The 26,507-nt window shown below is 44.0% G+C and overlaps 1 protein-coding gene across 5 annotated transcripts in view; it reads right to left on the bottom strand.

Annotated features, from left to right (window-relative positions):
- Positions 1-26,507, bottom strand: part of LOC109514913 (protein kinase C beta type) — a 53,709-nt gene that overhangs the window by 24,406 nt on the left and 2,796 nt on the right. For 3 of the 5 annotated variants that reach the window (XR_002168079.1, XM_019868374.1, XM_019868372.1), the window contains exons 3-8: positions 12,626-12,708; positions 8,434-8,545; positions 7,804-7,932; positions 4,530-4,686; positions 3,518-3,652; positions 2,005-2,101 (exon numbers count right to left, since the gene is read on the bottom strand). Coding sequence is in view for 4 of the 5 variants with exons in the window: in XM_019868374.1 (XP_019723933.1) it covers positions 2,005-2,101; positions 3,518-3,652; positions 4,530-4,686; positions 7,804-7,932; positions 8,434-8,545; positions 12,626-12,708 (713 nt within the window). In the remaining variant the exon portion in view is untranslated. Of the gene's footprint in view, positions 1-2,004; positions 2,102-3,517; positions 3,653-4,529; positions 4,687-7,803; positions 7,933-8,433; positions 8,546-12,625; positions 12,709-25,191; positions 25,224-26,340; positions 26,500-26,507 lie in introns of those variants that run through there. The other 2 variants (XM_019868375.1, XM_019868373.1) reach the window with 2 other exon arrangements.

Consider the following 26,507-nt stretch of genomic DNA (forward strand, 5'->3'; position numbering starts at 1 on the left):
ATTTTGAATTTGTCGTTACTTCTTTGGGTGCTTGACTTGAAATGTGTTGTTCGAAATAGAAACAGTAGAATCCTTGTGCGTCAATGAAAAGCTCGACGGAATAACGGGAGCTGAAAATGTGTTCGCTTTATCTCCAGGTTAGCTTACGTCACCCAAAATCGATAGGGAACAGACAACTCCGGCCTGAGAGCTCACTGAACGGCGTGACCAGCCCGTGTCAGAGAGCTTTCACGTCGCGATGATTAAAAATCTGCACGTCAACGCAGACCCGAAACCACCCCGGTAAACGGCAACAACTCGCCCCTCTCTGTGTCAGCCCCGTGGGATTGAGTGCGAGTGTGCGCGCGCCCGCCCGTGCGAGATATCCCCCCCTGCCCGAGAATGTTTCTCGCAGTGTGTCCGAGGACCGTGACCTTCAAGAGACGGGCGTGAAAGAAAAACAGATAAAGAGACAGAAGCTCTCAGGAGGGCAATGAGGACAAAAGCGATAAGCAAAAGAGTGTGAGGGAAAACATAATGAGGGGGAGGGAACAGAAAGGGGGGGGGGCAGTGAGACATCCAGGAAGATGGAGCGGGCAGAAAGCGAGACCGGCGCGCAAAGTCGTGGTTTCGCAGCGCTTTCCTGAAGTAAAGCGGACAGCGAACATTTTGGGCATAGGATGAACATTTCACGTGGTTGCGTTGATGCTCTGCATAAATCAAACCGGCCCGCAAAGAAGAGGCCACACGATTTGATCCGTAACCGCACAGGCTGATTGACTTTGCTTCTCCATGCGGCACTTTTGGTGGTCCTCGGCTGGCCCACCACGGCAGGTGAAGAAGTGTCCAAGAAAATCCAGATGTGTGTGGCATTTATGACCATTCCAAGAATGCCCAGATTGGACCACTGCGCTGTGTGGCGTGCGATGAGATCGTTCATTAAGGAATCAGTCGGATGAAGTTAGAAGACAAACTCGCACGCTGGATAATTCTGTAATAATAATTCCGGCTCTGTGTGTGTGCGTGTGTGTGTGTGTGTACAGGCATTTCTGAATATGGGACAGCGATAATGGAGCATCAATGATTTCCATTTTAGATGTTGGATTTACCATTGCGTGTTCGCCGAACGCAAGACGGCAAGAAAATTGAAATAGAGGCCGCACTTTGTATCGCCGCAGGGCCGACTCGAGCATCGGCAGCAACATTAGGTGGACAGAGCGCATAATCTCATGTCATCTATTCAAACATTTTGCCGTGAGAAAGACAATATTGCTCATTGTTGATTGACGTTATTGGAGACCGATTCGTTTTCAATAATGACGCTATTCTAATTACCTCCACCATGCATTGCACGACTTGGCGTTCGTGTTGTGACTGTTTGTTCATTTCTTTTAAAAAAAACATCATTTCCAATCAACTTTGAGGGGGGGTCATGGTACTCACCCCCCCCCCCCCCCCACACACACACACACACACACACACACACACACACACACACACACACACACACACACGTTTACAACTTAAATGTAGCCGTGGCCAAAAAGCGAAGCGTGGCGAGTCTCATCATTGCCAAGAGCCTCCCAAATACCCACATTTTATTTCTCGTCTGTTGCCTCTCTTTGTATTATTATAACACACGTAGCTTTTGTGGACTTTGCTGTCCCTAAAGAGTCATTGATCTTGCACATGCATTCGGCGACCGTGCGGACGAGGCCTCGGATGATCTTTTCACTATGAGAGCAACGCACTTCATCGCCACTCTGTGACATTTCGCAGTCAGTGGGAGCGAGAGACAGACGAAGCAACAGTCGTCTTGCGTCCAATGTGCTCATCAGAGGGCCTCGTGATCACGCTCGCGCGTATACACTCATTCATGTGCAAACACACAAACACACACACAGACAAACACACCCCTGCAGTGTGCCAGACTGGATGGTGAGTGTGTGCTTGCCAACTGCTAACAGCGCTCCCACTCAAGAGTGTATCGCACGCACACAGCGAGAGAGAGTAAAAAAGGCCCACCTCAAATTTCTGCCGTAGCTCCTCATTGCCCTCCTCCCCCTCCGGCGGAACTGGAACATTGAAGTACTCGCCTTCTTCCTGGGAGAGCATCTTGAACCTGAGGACAGAGCATATTTCCACTTAAATCAATTCCCAATTAGTTGATACAATTTAGACATTAACTGCAGCCATTAGGCAAGGCTGCCGACAGTTAGTACGCCAATTTAAAGTGTGAAAGAATGATAGGCTCATTATTTAGCAATTCCCTCTCCTTCATGGTAATCTCGCAAAGCCTGACAGAGGAGTGAAGACGCTTCTCATTTCGCCCAATCGATGGAAGACAATTTCACATTTGGTCCATTACGCGTTTGACTCCTCGGAACTCAGCAAACAGCCCCTATATTCACGCTCAATTACACTGGGGAGGATTTGAGTGCCATATGGCCTTTAGCTCTTGTAATGTATTTGTAATATATGTCTTGAATTATTTACACGGGATTTGACTTTTTTCACTTTCATCTTCTGGTGGAATGGCGGAGGTTTTTTTTTTTTTTACTTTCTCCTTCACTTTAACTCGCATATCTGAAAAACACACCAAAGAGCCAAACTGTCCACATATCCATTATCTGAAACATTTCTTTCACCTCAACTCACTCGCGGAAACTTACTGCGTGTTTCCAAGCACCCAAAAAATTCATTCAAGGTTATTTAGATTGATCGGCTATACTGCATTAAAACAAGTCAATATAATACTGAGCATTATTGAAGCACGAATTAATCGGCACATCTAATAGATTGCCTTTTTGAAGAAAATAAGCCTTTGTAAGTTTGAAGTCAGACTATTTTGGTGCAAGGGAGCAGCATTGAACAAGTGCAGGCACGTTCAGCGGCACGCGGCGCGAACGTGGCAAGGTCATTCTGGATCTGAATGTTGTCACAAAAAAAAATTGCCAACATTTCAATACCATTCCTCAGCTCCACAAGACTAATTGCATGACAATTAATAAAAACAAAACCAAAAAACAAATACAAATGAGCATAACGTACACGTGATACTGCCTATTGTTGTAAATATTATGAGCGGATTTTTGTATTTGAATCCTCCTGACAGACGTGTACTGGAAATAAAAAAAGCTTCGTCAAAGGCTCACCTTTTTTTTTTTTTTAAAGATACCTGCCATAGAGGAAAATAACAATAGAAAGTGATTTTTTAGCTCCGAAAAGCAGATGTTACTTCTATATCAAAACTGCCTCCAGCATCTCCAGACCACCATTTTGCCGCAAATGCTGGCATCTCATTAAACGCCCTGACAGTAGTGTCAGCAGAAATGAAGGGATGAAAGAAGGCTGGAATGGGTGCGAGAGAGAGAACACGGACGAGAGAGAAAACAAGCAATGAAGTGGCGGAGGGAAAGACGTTTTGTCACAGAGTGTCACCACGGTAAGAAGGGCCCAAACCAAAAGCCGTTCGTTCTCCAACAGCGCGCTAATGAACAAGGTCACCTTCGCTCTCCCTCCTCTTCCTCCGTCTTACCATCCATCCACTCCCTGTTTTTGCAGCTCCGAGATGCCGAAGGACAGAGATCCCATGAAGTCATTGCGGCTGGTCAGGTCCCAATCCCACGCCTCCACGGAAAGACGGCGGTCCTTATCGCACTCCTTCAGGTGGCTTGAAGAAAAAAAAAAAACAATGCCCATCAGACAAGGATCAAGGGGACTCGCTCTCATCTAGTTTCGTGGCCACCGGCCAAATCCAACATTGATATTTGCCAAGACTTACTCCACATTTAGCTTGCATTAGTCCTCTCACCTTCTGAGTTTGTGTGTGTACAATATACAAAGTGTGTTATTTTCATCCTCATTTGGCATATCTGTTGCAACATATCATGCAACGAGGGTTTTTTGCAGTTTTTGCTTTTTTTTCAAAAAAATTTTGCATTTTAATTTGTTTAACTTCCTTATCAAATTGGAACAGATATTTTTTTCCCCCATTTTTTTCCTATGACAAAAATTAATGGTCAACCACCATAGTGGCCATTCTATATTTTAGCCTATATTCAAGCCACACACAGTGCGTGTGATTAAATATTGTTTATGCTCTCTTTTTTTTTTCTTTTTAGTCATGCAAATGAATGCCCCAATATACACCCCCCCCCCAAATGATTCATAATTTAAGACCGTCTTCTTCTAGGAGAGCCGCGATGATGATTTATTAAGTACATAACTGGATTCGGCGGCAGGAAACAACCCCAAAAGCGAGGTTTTATGAATATAAGACACCAGATGTTGTTATCTGAGCGCCAGCGGTGACATACACTTGGAAAGTGGCGCTTAATGTAATGCCTTTTAAAAGACTGCACGGAGCGAGTGAGGGACTAAATGAGGAACACAAGATGAAAGAGGAGGCAACCGATCATGGTGGGAGAGATTGATGGAGGCAGATGAGAAGAAAGGCAGAGATAGAAAAGCAGCCCTAATTAATAGATGGGGGAAAAAAATGATCAAGAGTGGTGTAAAAAAGAAAGAAAGAAAAAAAAAGGCCTTACAATTTAAAGGTTTCATTCCAGACGGGGTTGAGGCAGCACTTAATGGTCTTGGTCTTCTGTTTACTTTCGCTGCGAGGATCCGGGATCAGTTTAAGCTTCACGTACGGGTCTGACAGACCGTTGGGATCCATCGGGACAAGATTCCTGGCCTCTTTGACTGCAGGGAGAAAGAGACAGAAATTGATGTATGGTTAAAATAAAAATAAAAAAATCGGAAAATATCAAGATGATCACAAATGAGTTCGTCAGATGCCAAGAGAACTGTGGAAAAATGAGTTTTTACTTTTGCAAATCAGCCACGAAAATGACTTACGAGCTTTCCATTTTCAACTTCTATTAAAACAATCAGATTTGGAGAAAGCCAATAACTGCCAACATCGACCGTTTACGTTTCCGTCACAGTGTCCAAATGTAATCACATGCAACATTAAACATCATTTAACAGTCTGTTTTGTGTACTCGTCGATTGTCTGGAAGAGAAAACAAAGTGGGATCATCGCCATGGATACAGACGATGACCTTTGCAGCCGTGTGTTCCTTGCCCACAATCTTTCCTTCAAAGAATTTCTGAAGTCATACAAAACTACATTTTGCGGACAAAAGTATTATCAAGACAGCCCTTGTGGCGTACAATGCAGACATTTACGCCTATCAGTCGATCATTCAAACATTTCTCTCCTGTATGCAACCTCATATTTAAAAAGCAACACAAAAGTAGCACATTTCAATAAACAGGTGATTCAAGAAGACGCAAGGAAGGAAAGGTTTGATTTGCCAGCGTGCGGGCAAAGCGGGATGTTGGACTACACTCTGAGAGGTGAACCACAGCATCGCCGGCCCCGATAGCCAGCATGAAACCCTCAGCGGAGCCGGCCAATAAATATTAGATGACGCCTGTTAAAGTGACCAGCAAATTCTGGCGATAAAGAGGGTAGCATGCCAAAGAGTCTCATAGGACTCTTGACAGTAAATAGAACGGGCGTCTGTGTGTGTCTTTATATGCTTGGCTGTTGTTTATTTTAATGCGTGTAATGGAAATGTGATTGCTCGTGTACTGCGGTATACAGTAAGTGCGCTAACTCGTGTATTTAAGTCTAGCTTAGATATCTATTTTACCACTGTGGAATAGAGAGAGGATTTTCCTTATTAGCTTAATGACAGGGCAGCCCGGTGATCCAGTGGTTAGCGTGCCAACTTCGACTAATTTTTTTTTTTGTAATGGGTCATTTCTGGGACAGCAATTAGATTATATTGCGTCCCTAATATTATGGCCGGCATGTATACGCCTAAAAGTGTGTTTTAATTCGTTTAAATGTGTGTCAAGTAGGGATACAGGACAGATATCAGGTACCGTATCGTATTGTTTTTAGGTATTGGGTTCTTTTAGAGGCTGCCGATAGCAGCCACAGATACTTCAGGCAAAGAAATTCTGGCCAGTATGCCCTCCTCAGCTGTAGTTGGCGCTATACTGCAGCAGTTTGACACATCGGCAAATCATCATCTGCATCATAAAGAAAGTTTTTTTGTTCAAAATATTTTGTCATTATGTTTAATGAAACTTTATATATCAGAAGTACTGGTAGAGGTATCAGTACTCCGTATCGATGCTTACTCATAGAATACTCGTATTGTATCAGTCTGAAAGAAAGTGGTATCGAACTGGTAGAGGTATCAGCAGTCCGTATCGATGCGTACTCAAAGAATACTCGTATTGGTATCAGTCTGAAAAATAGTGGTATCGAAGATCCCTCTTAAAATGCGATTGAAATAATAATATATGCACTTGATTCATCCTTCTGATGTCAGACTGCGTTACGAGTTGATGATCCCGCGACTTCTGCGGGTGTCATGGCAGCACCACGGAATGAGGATAACTTCCAAAGCCACAGTCGTAAGACCGCATTTCCCCTGCTGGTCTCCGCGTCCTTGAGCCAAACGCTCGACTCCCCTCCATGTCCGCGGATGCTGTTCTGCCACGACACTCAGCTTTGATCTCCCCGAGAGGCAAAAGAGTGACCTAAAAGTGATCAATAAAGTGTTACTTTGCACTCTTGCCTGCTGCTTTGAATTGAGCTACATGGCACTAATGCATTTCTCGGTGCAGCTGCCGTTTCCAGCAGTCTGCAATGTTGAGGTGCTCAGCCATTTCTGGTGCTTTTACAGCCGGTTCCCAGTCCTCTGCTCCCTATCTCACTGCAATGAGGGGTGGCAGCAGCTGGTGTGTACTTACTGACCCCTGTCGATGCAAATAAGTATTGCGACGCTGCAAACTGTGAGAAGGAATAAAGCAGAGGCGAGCCAACAAGGCCTTCTCTGCATTTGTTCCATCCATCCATCCATCCAAACCGCTTATTATATTCCATCAAATTATATTACTTGATTTTCGGGCGTTGCTCGTGGCTGCACAGTTTCAAGTATGTATGCACAATTTTCAGGACACATGCAATATTCCAATTCCCGACCCCGTAACATGAGTACCTGATGTTCATTCTTAACAGTGACGTATGAAGGTCTACCTGCTTGAATACTTCAAGAAGAGATTTTTATGCTGTGAATGTTCTAATTTGATCTTTCGAAGTGTTTCTAATAAATAGCTTGCTCACTCAGGTCAAGTAAATTCACCAAATACAGCTCCCAGCATGATGCAGTGCAGTTCTACATAAACGCAAATGATATCCACAACAGAAGACAGTGTTACATTGGAACATCTCACATGTAAATTAAATAACTATTTCATAAAACTACACAATGCTGTATTATATCGTTTTTATGGAACTATAGCAGAGAACAAGCATATCATAAACCTCTGCTGCCACCTAGAGGCTTTGCATGAGTGTAACATTTCCGTGAAGCTAACTTGGAGTATTGAGTCGGATGAGACATTTTACCGCTTGAGGGATTTCCTGTTAAAAATAGAATAAAGCACAAAAGAAAAAGGAAATGTCAAGTCGTGACTGCTTTCAGATTACATGGCTGCCTAACCTTAATACGCATTTTATACATGTTGGTAAATCTCCATTTATCTTATGTACTATAATGTTAACTGGGGCATGTTAAAATCACCATTCCTGTTCAACATATAACGCAGTACTGTCATGCATTAAAGACGTACACTTATTTGCATTGTGTTTGTATTGTCCATATATTGCCGTGCTGTTTGGAGATTGTGTGTTCGGCATGAAATACGTCAAATTAAATGGAGCGTTTCTGTTAACTGTAATACAATAACTCTACCACTAGAGGGAGACATAACACATTTAATAGCCATCCTTACTGGTAACGGTGAGCACGTTGGTCTTGATCTCAGCGCTGATGTAAATACGCCCTCTCCTCTCGGTATGGTCCGTTCCACACAGACTCGGCACGTTGGCCACACAGCGCTTATGGATGTTCATCATACAGTCTGAAAGAGACAATACAGATCAGTGATCCCGGACCTTCGGAGCGTCACGGACCGGTTGTGACAAGTACATGCTGTTCGAAGACCAGCCACCATTTTTTTTCATTGTTTTTAAATTGCCAGTTTTAAAGTACTAGAATAAAATAAAATAACACTGTGCACTATTAAGAAATGGAGCAATCGGGAATGGTAAATCCGCCTTATAATGCACCCATAATCATTTATGATCCCACACACGGCGTTAGTATCATTGCTACTTGCAAATGTGACTGATCATCTGACATGAATGGTGGAAAAAGCTTTGGAATGATTTCTTATTTTTTTAACATCACAAAAAAACTGTCATTTGGACAGTACAGACTTTTTTTAGCCACAATAGTACACTTGAGCAAATTAGGCATCAAGTAAATTTCAGAACATCGCATCATCATCATGTATGTGCTCCGTGTAATCATAACCAGACACAAGACTTGAAGAATTGTTTCTGTTTCTGTTCGTACGTACGGTCACATCTCATGCCCTGGTGAATGAGGCCATACAGGAGAGAGCCACAGTGGTCACAGAAAGTCGGACTGGAGTAGGTGTGGATCTTAAACTTGTGCTTCGCCCTCGGATCCTGCAGGCAGAGAGCAATGTCAACATTTAATATCAAAAGCTAGCATCCTTGTGCAGACTTTCACCAAATGTTCAAAATCAAGAACAGAGTATTTGAATCATCTTCTGGATTTTCTCAAGCGATAGAGCCAAGAAGCTGAGCCTCGAGTGGAAGTGGATGCACTGTACTTCAACCACTTGACTTAAAAAGTCATCAATTCCTCATAATGGGGACCATGTTCCAAATAAAAACGTGACCAATACGTCTGACTGATGATTAATAAAAAAAATGAGAAATGATCCAAATGCGCAATGCAAATGACAAGTGCGGTATACATGGGAACTTGGGTATCATTTCCTCTTTTAAGAACACCTGTAAGGCATAACTGGGGCAGAAAGTGGTTCTATTTCCGTCTGAAGAGTATGTACGAGAGAGCGAGAGAGCAAGAGAGAGACCCGCAACCATGGGCATCCACGCCCACATATGATGATTGAATGTTTTTCTTTGGCGCTTGCCACTCAAATTAATTGTGGCTATGTTATTAATGGAAATTGAATGCTCATTTAAAACACACACACACACACACACACACACACACACACACACACACACACACACACACACACACACACACACACAACTGCATAATCACTGACAACATATGGTAAATATGATGTGAGCAGGTGCATTGTCGAAGTTCCAATATGTCAAATATTGAACCAATCAACATACACCAGATCTTTTGTTTCCTTATACACCAGATGTCGCTAGCTAAGATTGCTATCTGGTGACCAAGGATGTCTGAGAGAACGAAAGTGACCGTTCGGTGCTGAACATGATTAAAAGGGACACATGGTACACTTTGGTGAAATCTTTTAGTTCTTTTAAGCCCCCGAAAAAATGCACATTGATTTCTTCCCATCCTCCTGGAAAATTGTGTTGAAATTAGACGGCTGCCGCCCGAATTCTACGCAGCCCCCACAAGGTTTGCTCACAAGTGTGTGTATGCGCTTCTTGTTATGCCTAAATGATTGTGCGGCTGCCTGTGATTTCCTTTGCGTGGGTGGAGAGGCGCATCTGGGCGTATTTTTGTCCGTCTTGATTCTCATCTCTTCTCAAGGGCGACTGTACCTCCTGCAAGTTTTTTTTTTTTCCCTCTGCAAAATGAAAAAGCGATGTTGTTGCAGTCGTATTGAAAGAAATAGCAGCCGTGCGCATAGCGACAGCAGGGAAGATCAAGATGAAAACATGAGTTACTTTGACTGACACATCCATTTGTCAAATTGGACTGAATGTAAATATGCGTACAAATATGCTACAGGCTTCACCGAACGTGCTCAGCACCCGTCCACTGCGCGACCAGAAAATGTCATTTTGTTTAGCAGGATTGCACAAAACATACTTTTTGAAAACAATTTACATCATTTTTTTGCAGGGTGTGCGGGGGGCAAGTTCGAACCCGTGAACCATCACTCAACTGTCTTGCATGGCCATGACAAATGTATTCAAACATGATGGGTCATGTACTCGCACAGATGAAGCCTATTACTATTTCAGCTGAGTGGATGCAACCCCGTGGACAAACGGACACTTTGCATATGCTGTGCTGCCCAGTCTCTAAGCATCAAGTCAGCTCATAACTTATGCACACAATTCAACAGTCACGTTTCACTAACGAGTGCTACAGGACCACCCACGCACTTTGCGACTTCTCATTGTGCACGCTCCGCTTTTGATCATTTTTTTGGCTAAACAAATTTTAGTGTGGCTGTAACTCCCCCGTTGCAAACTAGTTGACAACCTTGAGACGTCACACATATATCAGACTACTACGGTGGATAGGTTGGAATTTCGTTTCCCAGATGTACGCTTTTATCACTGAGGAACTATTGGAGGGCGGGGATGGGATACATATGCAGAATGTACAGTACAGACTTAGTTGGCGTTTTTTTTTTTCCTTTAACACTCACATTCCCCGCACAGCCCCAAGTAGCATTATCAGGCTGAGGACCTTGAATGTAGGTTTCATTAGAGCCTCATCTCATCCCTCGACTTGTCTCCAAGGACAAGTATTCTATTAACCCAGATCTATAATTGACTTCTTCTTTTAAACATAACATCGTTGCGAGACAGAGGAAAATGAGAGGAGGGGGTGGGGGCTCCGTACTGTTAAGTGGGTGACAACGTAACCGATGATGCGCAGTAAATTTTCAACAGCTGCAGTAATTGCGTTGCCCTTGACAAACAGTTGGCCTTGCCCCACAGAAAACCTCCGCCTCTTCAACCCCGAAGGGCGCACAAGTGATGAATCAATCTAATGCGGATCTTTACAGTGTTCGAAATATGCCGGTTGAAAGAGTTTTTCTTAAAATACTGTAAGTCAAGGATCAAGAATTATAGCATACTTTACAACGTCTATTTTATGTGTTGATGAAATGAGCCTGGTTTGAGGGCCTTGTGTCATGCCAGTGAGCCAGTGCTCACCCTGACTTTGCCATTGCTGTTAGTTTGTAAATGCCTTGAGGTGTTGTGCTTTTGGCTGTGTGAAGCACATTGAGTTACCTTGCGTATGAAATCTGCTAGTGTATAGAAACAAAATTGTCTCGCTTTGCCGTGCCTTTTTTCTTCTCAACGGGCAAGGAGGATTCCATTTTCGAACTCCCTCTCTCCTTGCATAGTCAGAGGAGCAGGCTACCTGTCTCCTCTGTTTAAATTTACATCAAGTTCAAAAAGGAAGCTAGCCTAGATTAGCCCAGCGTTGGAACTGAGGTCATAAGTCCACAAACTCATTAAGAAAATGACACGGTGGGGCTGGTGAGGCCCCGTAATTAAGAGCAGCCCGCCACCCCCTGCGGTGGACTGGCATTTAAATAGAATAGGTGGAGGCGACTGCAGAGCGGATGACAGTTGGAGAGCTATTCGGGTGCAGGTGATCTGCAGGTGATTGGCGGTTCTATTATCGCTGAAAACAGTTCAAGACAAAAGCAAACAACTCCAATCAGTGGCCAGGAGCATTTCAGCAAATGAAGCCCAAAACTGAAAAGCATTTGAGCATTTTCTCTCGGGGTGGGGGCGGGAGGTGAATAAGTGTACTTGTCAGACTGAAGGGTCCTCCTGAGGGAAGAAAGGACTTGGAAGTTAAAAGACCCTTCGGTTCTTGAAAGGATAAAGTTGACATTGATGAAAGCACTGTGAAGATGAGGAAGGGAACGCCTTAGCGTTCCCATCGGAAGTGCAAATGAGAAAGCCCGGCTACAACTTAAGAATCGAAATCAAAGAAAGGAGGCTACCTGTCAGCTCTTTCAAAGCCTACACTACTTTGTAATAAAAGTAACACTTAATAAGCACTTCCTGTAAGAGCGGCTCGAGGAGGCGAAAGCCATGATTAAGAATCTATTACGTCAGCTGGCTGGATTCATTTTGATGATGGAACAATGAACTCCATTACAAAGTAAAAAAAAAAACCCGTGAATTTATTGGGCGCCGCTAACAAAATGTCTCATAACCTTTGTGGATTCATATCGATCCACATCCTGAACTAATGAAACTCAATTTCACATTACAAGTCATTCGATCTTTCCAAGTTTGGGTAGATTTGCTCTTTGCAAGTCATAAACGATTACCGGGCATCAAAAGTAGGAGCAGTTTATCCCAAAGGTGTTTGATGGACCTTCCGCAAACTGTTCACAATAAATTGGATTAAAAAAAATTTTTTTTTTTTTTAATTGAAATTCATAATGCTCAGAATCTCTCAAGCGGAAGTCCTGAGTACTTTTTTTTAGTGTGTTGCACAACACAGAGGGTCACGATTTGATTATTTTTCAAACTCAGTCAGCCCTAGCTACGACTCGTCCACATGTCTTTGTCTTATATTCTGGTGGGCATTTACTGAAACAAAGACTGAACAACAAAAACAAAAAAAAAAAAACTTACTTTTCAGCTTACCTGTGGATGAACGGACAAGATTCACACGAGAAAGAAAAAGTGCTTTGACGTACACACAGCCCGAGTGTGTAAACAATCCACATTTCTTGCTGTTTTCTTAGTGTACCGGACACACGCAAATTCACACACACACGCCCGTTTGTGGGTCATACTCACATCTGATGCTGGACCTTTATCCGCTCCTGGGCAGGAGAACGTGACAAACTCATGGCAACGTTTGTGCACCACGAAACAGCAAACTGTGGGGAGAAAAAAAAAAGTTATTTAGTGAGTCAGTTTCGGTTGGCCCAAAATAATCAATCAAAGGGTCCGAGATAGGGTCTCCTCTATGACCGCCTATCGCTGATGGAAGCAGCACACCCACACATTTTTTTTAACTGTGTCAAATATATGTACATAGAATATTTTTTTTGGGGGGGGGTAATCGAGCCACTGAAGAAAAGGGGCAGGTCGCAACATGGCCAGCGGGCCGGACGTCGGAAAGCCCCGCTGTATTCGATACTCAGGAGGAGACTCGACAAGAGTGATGATGTGCGATGCTGTTAAATCTGCCATGTACCTCACTTATTAAACGGCTTCCAGTGGGAAATGTACAGAGGCGTCTGTCTTATTAACACCCACACACTCTCATTGTCAGCCCTGCGCCACTGAGCCATCGTCAGCCACTCCAGAGAAGTGCTTCTTGCGCGAGGCTGCAAATGCAATAGAAGATGTCGCGGCACTCCACTTCCTATTTTTTAACAGAAGAATGGTTATGAACAAAAACACTTTTTGTTTTGGCAAACTTTATTTGAGATATTTTTGAAAGTAAACACATTCTTCCAGATGTGTGGACGTGTAGACAACAGCTAGTGTTCCTGAAACGCATCAAAAGCCTCGATGCACGGCTGCCATCCATCCAGCCCGCCGTCCCCATCAAACTGATCAACGTCAGATCGGCTGGCAGGCGTGACGAGGCCGGTTGGCTAAAAATAAGCTTGCGCTCTGAGAATAGTCATAACGTGCTACAGTTACTCCACTACTTCCACTTTTCGGATAAAATTGTACTTGTTGGAGACACACGTTGAACTAGTGTACATTCCGCTGGCTACTTTAATGAGCACTTTAATTTAGCGGACAGACGAGCAAAAAGATCAGCTACGTCACACGCTATCATCCAAAGAATGTCTGCCAAATAAATGGCCACATTTCTGTCTACAAGAACCCCCTTTCAAAATTGAGAAAATGTGTGTGTGTGTGTGTGTGTGTGTGTGTGTGTGTGTGTGTGTGTGTGTGTGTGTGTGGAGATGGATAAATAGATAGCCAATAGTCATTCAACTCCCTGGTCATGAGGCGTTCCGATAGTTTTACGTAAGTGTGAATCACCCAGAAAAAGTGTTCATCGGTCGGGCGATCGCTCACTATGCTGAGGTTTGCCTTGGACATTTTCGAAGGATTGTTAAAAGCCAACAAAAACAAACACCCTTGGATCAGTTCTTTACAAAAAAACAAAAAAAAAAAAATAAAAAAAAAACAACAAGGATGCAGTTCAAAGTTACCACTTTATTATATGCGCTGTAAATACAAGTAGTAAACCACAGGGGGCAGTGTTGCGGCCAAAAGTCGTTACAGAGTGAAGCCTCTCAATGAGGGACGCACTTTGTCATACATAGTTTAAAATAGTGTTTGTGATTTTACCTAATAATAAAAAAAAATGTTTGCCAATGACACCGCCAGGTTTTATAACAATCAAGCTGGTCTCTTTAGGAATAAAGAGAGAGTGATACCCAACCCGCACTGATTGGTGGATATCATTAAAAAGCAAGTCTTTTCTTCATCTCGCTCCATCACACACACACGCACGCACGCACACACACACACACACACACACACACACACACACACACACACACACACACACACACACACACACACACACACACGCAGTCATGTGCACCTCAATGGTACTTGACTCCCACGCAATTTCCTCCTCTTTGGTCACACCTCCCCCTCAGTGATATGATACAACACACGTATCGGACCACCCACTCATCGCAGTCATATCGCAGATTGAATACACAAAGCGAGGGTGGAAGGAGGCAAGGAAGTAGGGAGGGGAAATGGAGAGCGCTCGACGCACATATTGCTTGGAGGCAACTGCTCTTTTGGAGGACCACTTCTGCCAAATCCTTTACCCAAACACAGATTGTATTGCAAAAAATAGAACCGCGCGCGGTACAACGAAAGGACCCTTGGGCCAAAACAAACCAAATATCATTATATAAATGTGCCATAACAAAGAAAAAAAAATGTACGGACTGGAATGTGGTTTAAATGCAAATCTTGGTTCATATGCAAACTACGAATGTTCGATTGGCTTCATAAATGTTCATGAAACCGAGTTAATAGTACACGAGCATGTGTTGACAGGAAGACAGATAGATTATGCTCCGGAATAATGTGACTTCCTGACCCCATGGTGCCCTCCTCCTCTGATCTGAGTCCGACATTCATTATTCATCATCGACATCAAATAGTCATGGGAAACACACAATATTTACACAACACACTCGTACCCACAAATATGCGTTTCATTTTGAGCGTATCGCAAGACCCGTTCGCGAAAGAAAAACGGCACAGTTTGCAAAATCTCCACTCACTCCAAATTTCACCCACAATATATTTTCTACAGAATAATTTTTAGCAAACTTTATTTATGGTGATGCCGATCATGAATACTGGCGTTCAAAATTGGCTCTCAGCCAGCGGGGGTGCATCGTGTTTCCATGACAGCTTCCAATATCCAGGATCAATTAACAATAAGGCAGCACAATATTGATCCCATTCCTTTACTGGAAGGTCAAAGTGGCTTTCGGTCTTTCATTTCTATCGCTGTTCATGTTTGGACTTGCTTATAAAGTCCGTTTCCGGGGAGGGAAGAAAACAGACCTCCGAAAACATTTTCATGGTCAACTTTTAAACTCACTGCACAACTCCTTCATGCCCAATATAACGACTGGGTTGTCCCCCACCAGCCGTACCGCCAAGTGTCTCGAGCAGCACGGCCGTCATCAATATTCACTTTATATTATTACATAATGCCCGGTTTGTCAATCAATATTAAAGTCCTGTTGCGCTCAAAGCGAACAGAGCTATGAAAAGTGAATGCAAACAACGTGGGGAAAAAAAAAAAAAAGTGTCTTTGGCACGAAGTACAAACGCCGAAGACACATCAGCTCATCTTTTAACCAAGAGCCCCATCGACTCAGCTATCAGCATTTAGCACAATTTCTCTCAAAATCCTCATTATTTGAAAATATTACGCAAGCAGAACTAGGATTGGGACTTTGTAACTGCTTGGCCAAATGTGAACTAAAACTTTATTAGCACGCTCAGATGGTGATTTCTGTTTTAATTGCTGCTGTCTCTGTATTTTTATTTTTTTTTCCATTGTCTCCTTTTTCCAAAGCTCCCATCATATTTCTTTCCTTTCTATCATCCCTATTCTGCTCCGCGTTTCTCATATATTCTCTCTATGAAATGTTGGCAGAAGACCAATGTTGCACAGCATTTTCCACTAATGAGCTGCCAGAATGTGCGTGTGCGTGTGTGCATGTGAAAGCGAGAGAGCGATGCCATGACATGGAGCCCGGTGATGGCCCAGATTTAGATGTCACGTCAATGCAAAACACACCAGCTTGTGTAGCTACAGTATGGATTATACAGTACCACCCTCACAACTGTCGCTGCGTCGCTATTTGAATTCAGACCTGCTGGAAATTTAGTTTTGCCGACCACAGTTAGGCAAAGGACAACAAACTTGTGAATGTAAGTCATGGGCTTTTTTTTTTTTTAAGTGTACGTAAATATCTTCACTAATTTTGAAGTACATTGCCAAATAATAATAATAATAAATAAATAAATGGTATCACTGATTTATGGCGCATTTCCTACCCAGCGTGACTCAATATCCTTCACACAGTGTTATGAAAAGTACATTTAAAAGCAGTCCCAGAGTTGAAGAGATTAAAAAAAGCAAAAAGTAAAGGAATTCAAAAAATAGCTGACTAAAATGATTAAAAGTATAAAAACAAGATTTTCCACAACATGATTTTAAAAATACTTTGAAAGAAGGATACCAGCTAAATTTGTGAAGCGGTGGTGGTTCACCATAGAATAAGTGGATTTTTATCTGGCTTTTAGAATCCAGTGTCGGGAGTTTTTTATTTATTTATTTATTTTTAGGTGGTGGAACAGATTAATCGCCTTTCAATTCATTTTAATGGGGAAAATGATTTGGATATATGTATAAATCGAGGTATCACCGAATAAGGTGGATTCAAGCCCAAATGGCTTCAAACACACCCAGGAACAGGTTCAACAGAAAAGTAACAGGATAAGATGATTCCTTCAACTTTTGGCTAACGCCTCAACATGACGACGGCCTCCACCAGATCTTTATCCGTGACTACAGTGCTTGGCAGCGTTTTGTTTTTTTTTTTGTTTTTTGTTTTTTTTTTTAAAGAAAGCGAGTGAGGAGATGAGACAGACTGCCGCTCACATGCTCTGCTCTTCTGACTGTCTCGCTGAAGAAAAACACTCCGGTGAGCAAGGTGGGTAGACACTGATACAAAAGCGGACAAGGAGCAGGGGTGATAAACGGGAGGTAGAAAGTCAATAGTCCAAACAAAATACGCCATTCTCCCTGGGTCTGGATGTGTGTGAGTGTGTGTGTGTGTGTGTGCGGGCTTATATAAGGGGGTTGAACAGCCTACGCCACAGTATAAATACCCACAATGCTTGTGAAGATGGGAGAAGGGTCAGAGTGATTCAGCACACCCCGATCATTGCCTCCTCTTTCCCTCCCTCACCGGAATCCACCCATCGTCTCTTCATCCTTCCATCCCAATCTCTGACATGGCAGCTCTCATTTCTTGCGTTATTTTCAAAAGGGAAATCACAGAGGACTCCACTTGGCAGGCTAACTGCGACCTCCGATCAAAGAAAATGCAACGACCGTAAACAAAAGAAACAACAACAACAAAAAATCGATAACAAGTGCACCATTTCGAGTCTTTGAGGCTTTCCGAAGAGCTCTGTCTTGCTTTGACGGCGGCTCTATTGACGCCCAATGGTACAGACTCGCTTGATTTCTGTCCTTCGATGACCTGCCGTTCTTAAAAGCGTGACTTTCTGCATCACGGCGGGCCGGCGATTTCCAATCGATTGAGAGCAGCAATATTATGCAAGCGATTCATCTGTAAAATATTTTCTTTTCAAGGGACATGCTTTACGTTCCATTTCATTTTGAGCTCAACTCAAGACGGAAAAGAACGTCGGCACGCACCTCATTCATCTCATTCAGCAACTTTCCCTGACTCCGTTTCCCTTTCACGTTGACTCGCCGCGACGCTTTAAAAACCTGCCACGCGTCGATCCACATCTGAGCGTCGGCATTCGGTTATTTGATACATCGACTGAAAAGGGGGCGTTTCATTCCATTTAAGCATCCGCAAAAAACGGACCTCTGTTCACGGACAGGTGATGAAAAGAATCTATTGACGAGGTTCAAAGTCAGAATTTTTTTTGGGTGGGTCAAGAGCGGATTTCCCGTCCATGCACTGCAGAGAACAATCATTCATCGACAGTCGATGCCGTCGAACCACGATGCCCGACGTGAGATTACTTTGGGATTAGTTTCTTTTTAATCATTTTTGTGCATCGGCGCAGAAGAGCAATCAATACATCTGAAAGGTTCTATCAGTTTTATCTTGTGTGCTTGGAAATTCATTTTGAATGGACTGCTGACAACTTCTCTCTTTCAAAAGTACGTCGGGTTGTTTGTTCTTATGTTTGTCCGGATGCAAATAAAATGTGTTGCAATGTTTTTTTTTTTTTTTTTTTTTTACATTTCCTTTAACAACAGCATTATAATACTGCTAACCATGACACCTTTAGTACCCCCCCACCCACCACCCCACCCATCCACACACACACAACTTGAAAAGAGGCAGTGTGCATCAGCTCAGGCTTTCCGCTCTCCGCTCTCCTTCCGTTTGTGTGAGCGTGGAGGGCTCTTAGTTTCCTCTTAAACCAGCAGTACTCCAGCCTCCGCAGCGTGACCTGAACAGCCAGCGACTGAACATGTCCAGCCGAACACACACACACACACACACACACACACACACACACACACACACACACACACACACACACACACACGCACACCTCTTATAGTGTAAAATCAGCTTTGGACCACTGCTCTGCTCTCCTCCCTCACACTTGCCATGCAACTGGCACCTAGTGACTTAATTGACTCCCTCGCAAAACTGTCGCTGCCGTTTTGAGTAACACGGTAAGAAAATTAAACGTGAGGATTGGAAAACAGAACCATTCGAAGAGAACAGTAGATGACGATGCCGCTGATTTTGGGGCATTTGCTCAAGAGAAAGAGCAATAAGTAACTTGATGAATAAAGGACAAGCCCTTCTTGATGCCGCTTCTGTTGAATTCTGTTCTTTTATCATCTTTTATGAATAGCCTGCTTGCAATGACATTGTCGGTTAAATATTAACCTCACAACCCACCTTAAATTGTCGCCATTTTTCAGCGGTTACCACATTTGGTCTATTTCATTTATTTATTTATTTATTTATTTGGTCATAGGATAAGTCATACAAAACAAACGACCGAAGGTGAAAAATAAACACCGCAAACGGGAAATACAGGGGCGTGAGCGCTCTTGTGTCTACTGTATACAGTAATGCGTGCTGCAGCTTGGCAAAGCAGGGCAACGTCTACAACAATTCGCTCAATGCTTGGCAACGGACCAATGCTGTCTGGCTGTGTGTTGGGCTTCTAACGTGTGCAGTTCGGCGCATCATATCACTCGCTGCACGACGGAAAAAAAAAAAAATGCTACCAGAAAACATTGACTCAACTTGGTCACCGAAGCACGTGTAAGGAGGGGAAAAAAAAGTGGGGATCATTATAGAGAAATTCATGGCTTCAAAATGGCCCACATCTGATGAAATGGACACTTTGAACGGGTTTTGCCATTTCTCAAAATATAGCGACATATACTAGCCAACAGAAGTTGATCCGGTCTTGGACGGCGTGCGGGGCAACGGCACGAGCGGAAAGGCAAATAAACGAGGAGGCGGGGATGTTAAGAGTGGTCCAGGATGACTGCTCTCTGCCCCTGTTGCTAGGTTACCGCCCGTCTACGAAAGGGTTAAAGTGTCTCAGGAGCAACGATGACATAGTTAGCCGCTCTCCATCGGACTAGCAAACACATCAAACTTGAGCTGACAAATTTCACATCTCGATGGAAGGAGCGCCGCATCTCCGGAAAAAAAAAATGCAGTTGGTTTCACTCTAGTTTGCTCGCAGTCGGGCAGTACAAACCGTAAAGCCACCTCTAGTTTTACGAGCAGCCTTTAATAACGTGTTGTTGTGTCGAACCTGAAACACGCTTGACCTACATCGGTTGTCTGATGCAGCCCGTCATGTCTCTGAGGCGTCACCCGAGCGACGGGTGGACAATTGCCATAAATGTCAGCAGCAAGGACAAGTAAGCCCTCAGGAAGATAAGCATCAACGTGACCAGTCTTTAAAATGTGGTTGGTCAAGGTCACACAAAGGTGAGTGTCTCACCGACCTCTGCCTATGATCAAAAGTTGTCAATGCACTTACTCGTATTGAACAACAAGGGCTGTCTCTATCCTGCTGGAACTTAAAAGAGGAAGAAGTTATTGGAGGAAACTTTGGTTGCTACAGTAGAGTGACTAGGTGGGAAAAAAAAAAATCGAATTCTGTTTCAGCAACAACAAAAATGTACATTGGTCTTGCAGAAATTCAAGCTTAACAATCGACATTTGATTATGCTCAGTTGGCAAAGGCACATTAGCTGGGCTGGAAAAGCCCACGCGCTCGAACTTTTTAATATGAACTTTTGAACATGTTGAAAATAAATCCGGTGAAAGGGTTTTAATTTGTACAGCCTCTGAAAATAGGACAAGGCAAAAACCATTGCTGATGAAAAAAAGACAACAAATGTGCATCTTGCGATTTGCCAAACGATATCTTGATAAGCAAGACTTTTTGAGAAATATTTTGTAGACTGACAAGACAAAAGTTGCTCTTTTTGGAAGGTGTATGGCCTGTTACATCCAGCTTAAAAAAAGTACACCATGCCAAAGGAGAAACGATGTCGTGGTCTGGGCCTGCTTGGCTCATTCAGGACCTGGACGACTTACTGTGTGTGATTACTGCAGCCGGGTCATCATTTTGTCCACCTCAGAATGACCCTCACCCACAGCCCCCCACTGTATTGTCTGCCACGTGGTCCACCCTTGTAGCTTTTGCAAGATCCTGGTTTTCCTTCCCGTTTTCTCTTCACACCCACATACTCGGTCCCCACTGCTCCATAAATCCATCCGTCCATCCATCCATCCATCTATCTATCCCATTTGTCGCTGCTCTCAGTGGAACACTTGAGCTATTTATAAAATCATCAAAGCCCGCAGCTTCCAACGGCACAAGAGAGAAGAGGGGGGGGGACGGAGTGCGAGATGGGGGGGCCCCCAAGCATAGAAGGAAAGAGGCCGGGGGACATTGACAAGTTCAAGAAAGATTGAGGCAATCGGAGAAGCCGTGTCGTGTGTGTCAATCACAGAGGGAGAAGACAGCGGATCACAAAACGAAATCTGGGTAAACAGAAAAGAGGAAAACAAAACAAAACAGAAGCTATCCGCTCCCCTTTGCCTTGGGAACTCAATCGATGTTTGTGAGCGTGGGAGGCATGTTTTTTAGACCCCGGTGCCCACACAGGTTAGAGCCGTGGAAGCACCTGAGATGTGAGAGGCACTACCGATAGACAGCAAGCGTTTGCAAATGTTCACTTAGTCATTTGAACCCGGACGGGCTGGCAAAGTCATATTTTAAGAATCCAGAGGAAGTGTGGGCACCGTGCCCACCAGCGGCTCCGCGGTTAATGGCAAACACAAGAGACGGGCGATTAAACTTCAAAGACACTCTTAGTCAGAAGGAAGAAGAAACAGACCTTCAAGATAAAGATTGAAAAAAAAAATCGACTGAACGTGTGTGCTCATAGCTGAAGCAAAGAACGCAGTGATGGGCTTGTTTTAAGTGCATCTCCACTCCCACGTCATTTATCTCGTCTCGTTTCGCCTCATTTCTATACCACTTCTTGCCTGTCCATTATCTCCTTTGCCGGAAAAAAAAAAATGATTAAAAAAATCTCATCCGCCATCTCCGGCTCGAGTGTCGTTGCAGCATGTACCTCTCGCGCTCGTTTCTCACCAGCTGCCTCGCTGGACTTGCGCTATTTTTGTCAATTTATTGTGGAACTGTCAGATTGCAGAAAGCAGCCGCTTCACTTACACAGAAGGATTTCCAAGAACATCCTCACAAATGATCCATTATTTGTCATACCAAAAAAAAAAAAAATGTAGCCTTTTATGCTATGCTGTGAAGGGATTACTTTTAGAATGTAAAGCGGCGTGAAATTCATGATGGAAATCCAGCAGGTTTTTTTTTTTTTTTTTGGGCTCTCAGAGGACACTTCACATGTCTTGTGATCCTTTGAATTTCATTTTCATTTCATCTGCTTCCTACAACCGTTTGGTATATTCTCCATCTTCCCCGTTGTGATTTTCACGCATCGGTTTGCCTTTGAGAGAGGATCCGCGAATGTCGAACACCCCCTGAAGACATACGGTGGGGAATTTGTCCACCCGCGGGTGTGTTTTTTTTCTTTTTTCTTTTTGTTATTTGGGGTTTTTTTTGGGGTGCTTTTTGTGGCCTTTTTTCCTCGAAAAAAAATCCATTTGTCATTTATGAAAAAGTGTTTCTTTAGTTTTTACAATCCTATCAATAGTTCATTTTAGACTTGTACAACCCTTAACATTGTCCCCGAATTTCTTTTTTTTCAAGCTTAATTAACTTTTATGTTCTTTTGCAGCTCTTCTATATCTCCATAACTCGGAACTCTTTCCAAGCTCCTTCACCACCCCCCGATCCTCCCTTCACCCGACCCACACATCAGTCCCTCTTAAGCTCTCAAAAGGGAACATTTGCCCAGGATGAATGCAACAGTTGGACCAGTGGAGGACACTTGACAGCCTGTTAACCACTAAAACTCAATGTGAACACAGTCGTTTTAAAATTTCACACGTTAAAACACACACACGTAACCAGTCGCAGCATGCAGTCACTCAATATGTTCTCACAGTTTGTAATAGCGTTCAACACATGCACTCACACACACGTCACAATGGGCCCGATTTCCAGATAGGGAGCACTAATATGCTTCGTGGCCTCATTTTTGGTTTCTGGCATTTCAAAAATCGAGAGATCACATGGCCCTGTGCTACGTCGATCTATTTGCATCTACTCCTCCCAACAACGCTGGCGGATGCACTCCTGGATGCGTACGGTTTGAAGATCAGCTTCCACATCTATCTGAGAGCAATCGAGTCGGCGTCCATTTTTTGTCTGCGCCAATCTTTTTAGCAGATCAGGCTTAATCTGCTAATGTCGTATCAAAAACATCCAAACACATTTTATAATTACTCACCACCAGGGTTTCCGTTTACTGCGTGTGTTCCGTAATCGGACACAAGGAGAATTTGCGACTGAAGCTGAGGGCAGCGGCTGCCCGCAAGCGGTGTCAAAGGCAATGTTGCTTTTTCGAACCAGCAAGTATTGTTGTCAGTGGATCTATTTCTCAGAGGAGCCTCCGTGCGAAACTTATTATCTCACGAAATAAATAAACCAACGGGCAATCAAATCTCTCCAATTTTCTTCTGTCAGAGACATAAATTGAGGAGGAGGACCACATTCTCACACTCGGTGCTGAATGCCCACTCTGCATGTCGGCGACTTGTTGACAGTAGCAACAATACGAAGAAAGAGAAAGAATCAGTCTGAAGCGGCAACAGTGCACACACACACACACGATACAAAAGCCAAAGGTGCGCAAACCGCTATGCAACATCGTTTTGATTCCTATTCGCTTTTCAGAATAACGAACCTAAAATAGAGGCGACGAGCTTGATGGGAAGATGAAGGCATGCTGAATTTCGAATGATCAAAAATATAGTTTGGGCTTGTTTGCGAATCGAGTGGGTTGACGCATGGCCTCATTTACCAGCTGCGTTCACGCTTCCAGTCTTGCAGGTAAGCAAAGTATCTGCTGCCTTTTGTATCTCACGCGTAGCATTCATGACATTTTTTAACCTTGGATCAAAAGTTGTCCAATTACATATTAAGAGAGTTCCTCATTTGCAAAGTCGCAGAGACGCCGCAGTGAGACGGCACATTTCAACTGTTGCCCTGTCATGGCTTTCATTATTTCCTTCTACTTTTTTTTAGTCAATGCTTTTTGCTCCACGCGGCGTTCGCAGTCCATCTGATAGTTCATTTGCGCTTTTACCGCGACACACCTCGTCAAGCGATCTCGGCCCGCTTATGATGCTTGCGTTGGCCTCATGAGCAAAGAAATATATAGAATCATTTTTTTTTCTCCTTCCATCCCAATCTCCAATATAATTCCCAGTTACCCCTCTCCGCCTACAACACTGCCTTCCTTTCCACGCAAACTGAGAAACCCCCGCCCACCCCCCCTCCCGCAGTGCAGCGGATGCATTCCGAAAGGACACGATTGACGCACCACATATTCGCCCCGGCTAATTATCAGCTATCACACCGCTGTGCCGAACAGCCGGCGCTGCTTCCAGCTTACGGCATATAGGCAGTTGTGTTCCACTGTTGCTAGGAGATGTGAAAATCCTTGACTACATCCACTTGATGATTAAATAACATTTTATATGGATAAGGCACAGCCATATTATCGGCTACGTGCGTCCCTGTGCGTTTGTTAACATTTGTGAGCTGAAAAGGAGGGTTGCCAGTTGTCCAGATGGGAGATGAGGGCACCAAAAGAAGAAAGCAGGAGAAAAAAAATGCAGCAGACGGAAGTATTTGACACAAATACACAGAGAAGGCTTAAAGGAGATCAGAGCTGACTCGGCGCAGATTCTCACCCTTAGAATTGTGCAAACCGCTTTTCTTCTTTTTTTTTTTTTTTGACGAGGACGTCACAAAGGATAGATACCAAGCAACAACTAAAAGTCGTATACGCCATGAATGGAAACCAAAAAAAAAACCTCACTTTCGCTTTTCAAGCATGTTGGAAGCACGTTCTTCTCGAGATCGACAGCAGGCAGACAAAGTGCCTCGGTTGTCAAATGGTGAAATTAGCATTGCGGCTGTTCATTCCCTCCAAATCATTGAACCTCCACCTCCAGTTTGACCCTCTGTGTGACTCAATAATCAAGTCCAGCCTCCGCTTCCAGACTTGGGCCTCCACCGGCATACTGTTTTGCACACGCTGCTTCCTTACTCATCCACCATTGAGCAAATGTTCCCGTGAGCATCTCGGCGTTAGGATCTCGCAAATCTAAAACGGGTTTGTCACTTGCAAAGCGCTTCGCACTGACTTCTCATGCGCCTACTGAAAAGGCGGTAACAGAAGCAACTGAGGAGGTTCATTATCTTGCTCAAGGACACGGGGCTTGAACCCACAACCTGGGAGACGACCATTGAGCCATGCCGTTGACAACTGATTGACATGCATGGTTGCAAGTATGTGCTACAAAAACTTTGAAATTGTGAGAGGGGAGCGGAAGGTGTGTGGGGGTAGGGTGGTTTTCTCCTACCTTGACATTGGAATCCTTGCTTGCCAAAACCCCTGTGAAGAGAAGACACACACACAAGTCACAGGTTGGAAAATTGTCCAGGCATTGTCGCACACAATCATGCAAACCGATATGTGTGGATGTTGATTTTTATTTTATTTTATTTTTTTTAATCTCCCAGGATGTGTGCAATCACACTCAGCACTCTCATTGTCCTTGCTCATGCCACGCTTCTTCTGGCTCAAGTCTTGCCCCCATTATCAAATGAAAACGGCATCATCACGGGGCTTGCATAATTGCGGCGTCGGGGATAACACACAACCAAGCTAAAAATAAAGGTGTGCAAATCAGGGCAAAGTGGAGAGAGAAATTAATTCAATCACTGGAGTGCCACCCTGGTGGGCTGAGGACATCGAAACAATTGGAGGAAGCGATCGAAGGGTCCGCTTGTGTCAGCGGTTGAAGTCGTCAGTTATGTTTGACTGTTTTTGTTGTAAAATACAAGCTTAGCTGTGGCATTCGCAGTCAATGGTCAGTGGCTCTGCCTCTTGTTCATCACACAAGGTCCGCATATCGAAAAAGGCGGTCCGTGGTCCTCGTACTAGTATCCTATATTCTGTCTTGAATGGTAAGCCAAGTCAGCGTACTGCAAGGACTAGGATGAACTAGTAAAATGGCTGTCTGACGAGTGTGCAGATATGTATTGTCCATGTACTAGAGTGCGCTCTTTGTTCTACCTAGTAAGACAATTCAGCACAATCGTAAGACAGCCGTCTTAATATCTAGTTGTTGTTTTTTTTTTCGTACTACACTGCCTTCAACCAGTAGGATAAGGATCGAACTAGTATACATTGATCTTAGCTGGATGTGAACGATGGAAGTGATTCTGTACTAGCAGCCATTTCTTTCTGGGGCTGCAGCTCACACACTTGGCCGCAGATGTACCTGGGCATCAACAAGTGCACGGCTAGAATGGAATTCGTCGTTTATGTTGGAAAGTCCGTGCAAGTTGCCACCACGCACATCATTTCTTTGAGTCATGCTTGTCACCAAACTTCAACTGACTGACAAATGCGGTTGCGTCTCACGAACACCATCTTGCCGTCCTCCCACTCCCAACACGACTTCATTGAAGTCGTCCACCGATTGATCAGAGGCAGCTGCGCTCACCAGATGAAGTCGGTGCAGTGGCTGCAGAAGGTGGGCTGCTTGAAGAAGCGCGCGATGAATTTGTGGTCCTTCACTTCGTGGACGTTTTTCTGACGCAGGGCTCCTTGGCGAGCGAAGCCCCTCATGGGCTGCCTCGGTCCGTCCTCGCCGTCGCTGTTCGCCGCCCC

The sequence above is a fragment of the Hippocampus comes genome, unplaced genomic scaffold (assembly GCF_001891065.2).
Source record: "Hippocampus comes isolate QL1 unplaced genomic scaffold, H_comes_QL1_v1.1 scaffold314, whole genome shotgun sequence".
NCBI classification, from domain to species: domain Eukaryota; kingdom Metazoa; phylum Chordata; class Actinopteri; order Syngnathiformes; family Syngnathidae; genus Hippocampus; species Hippocampus comes.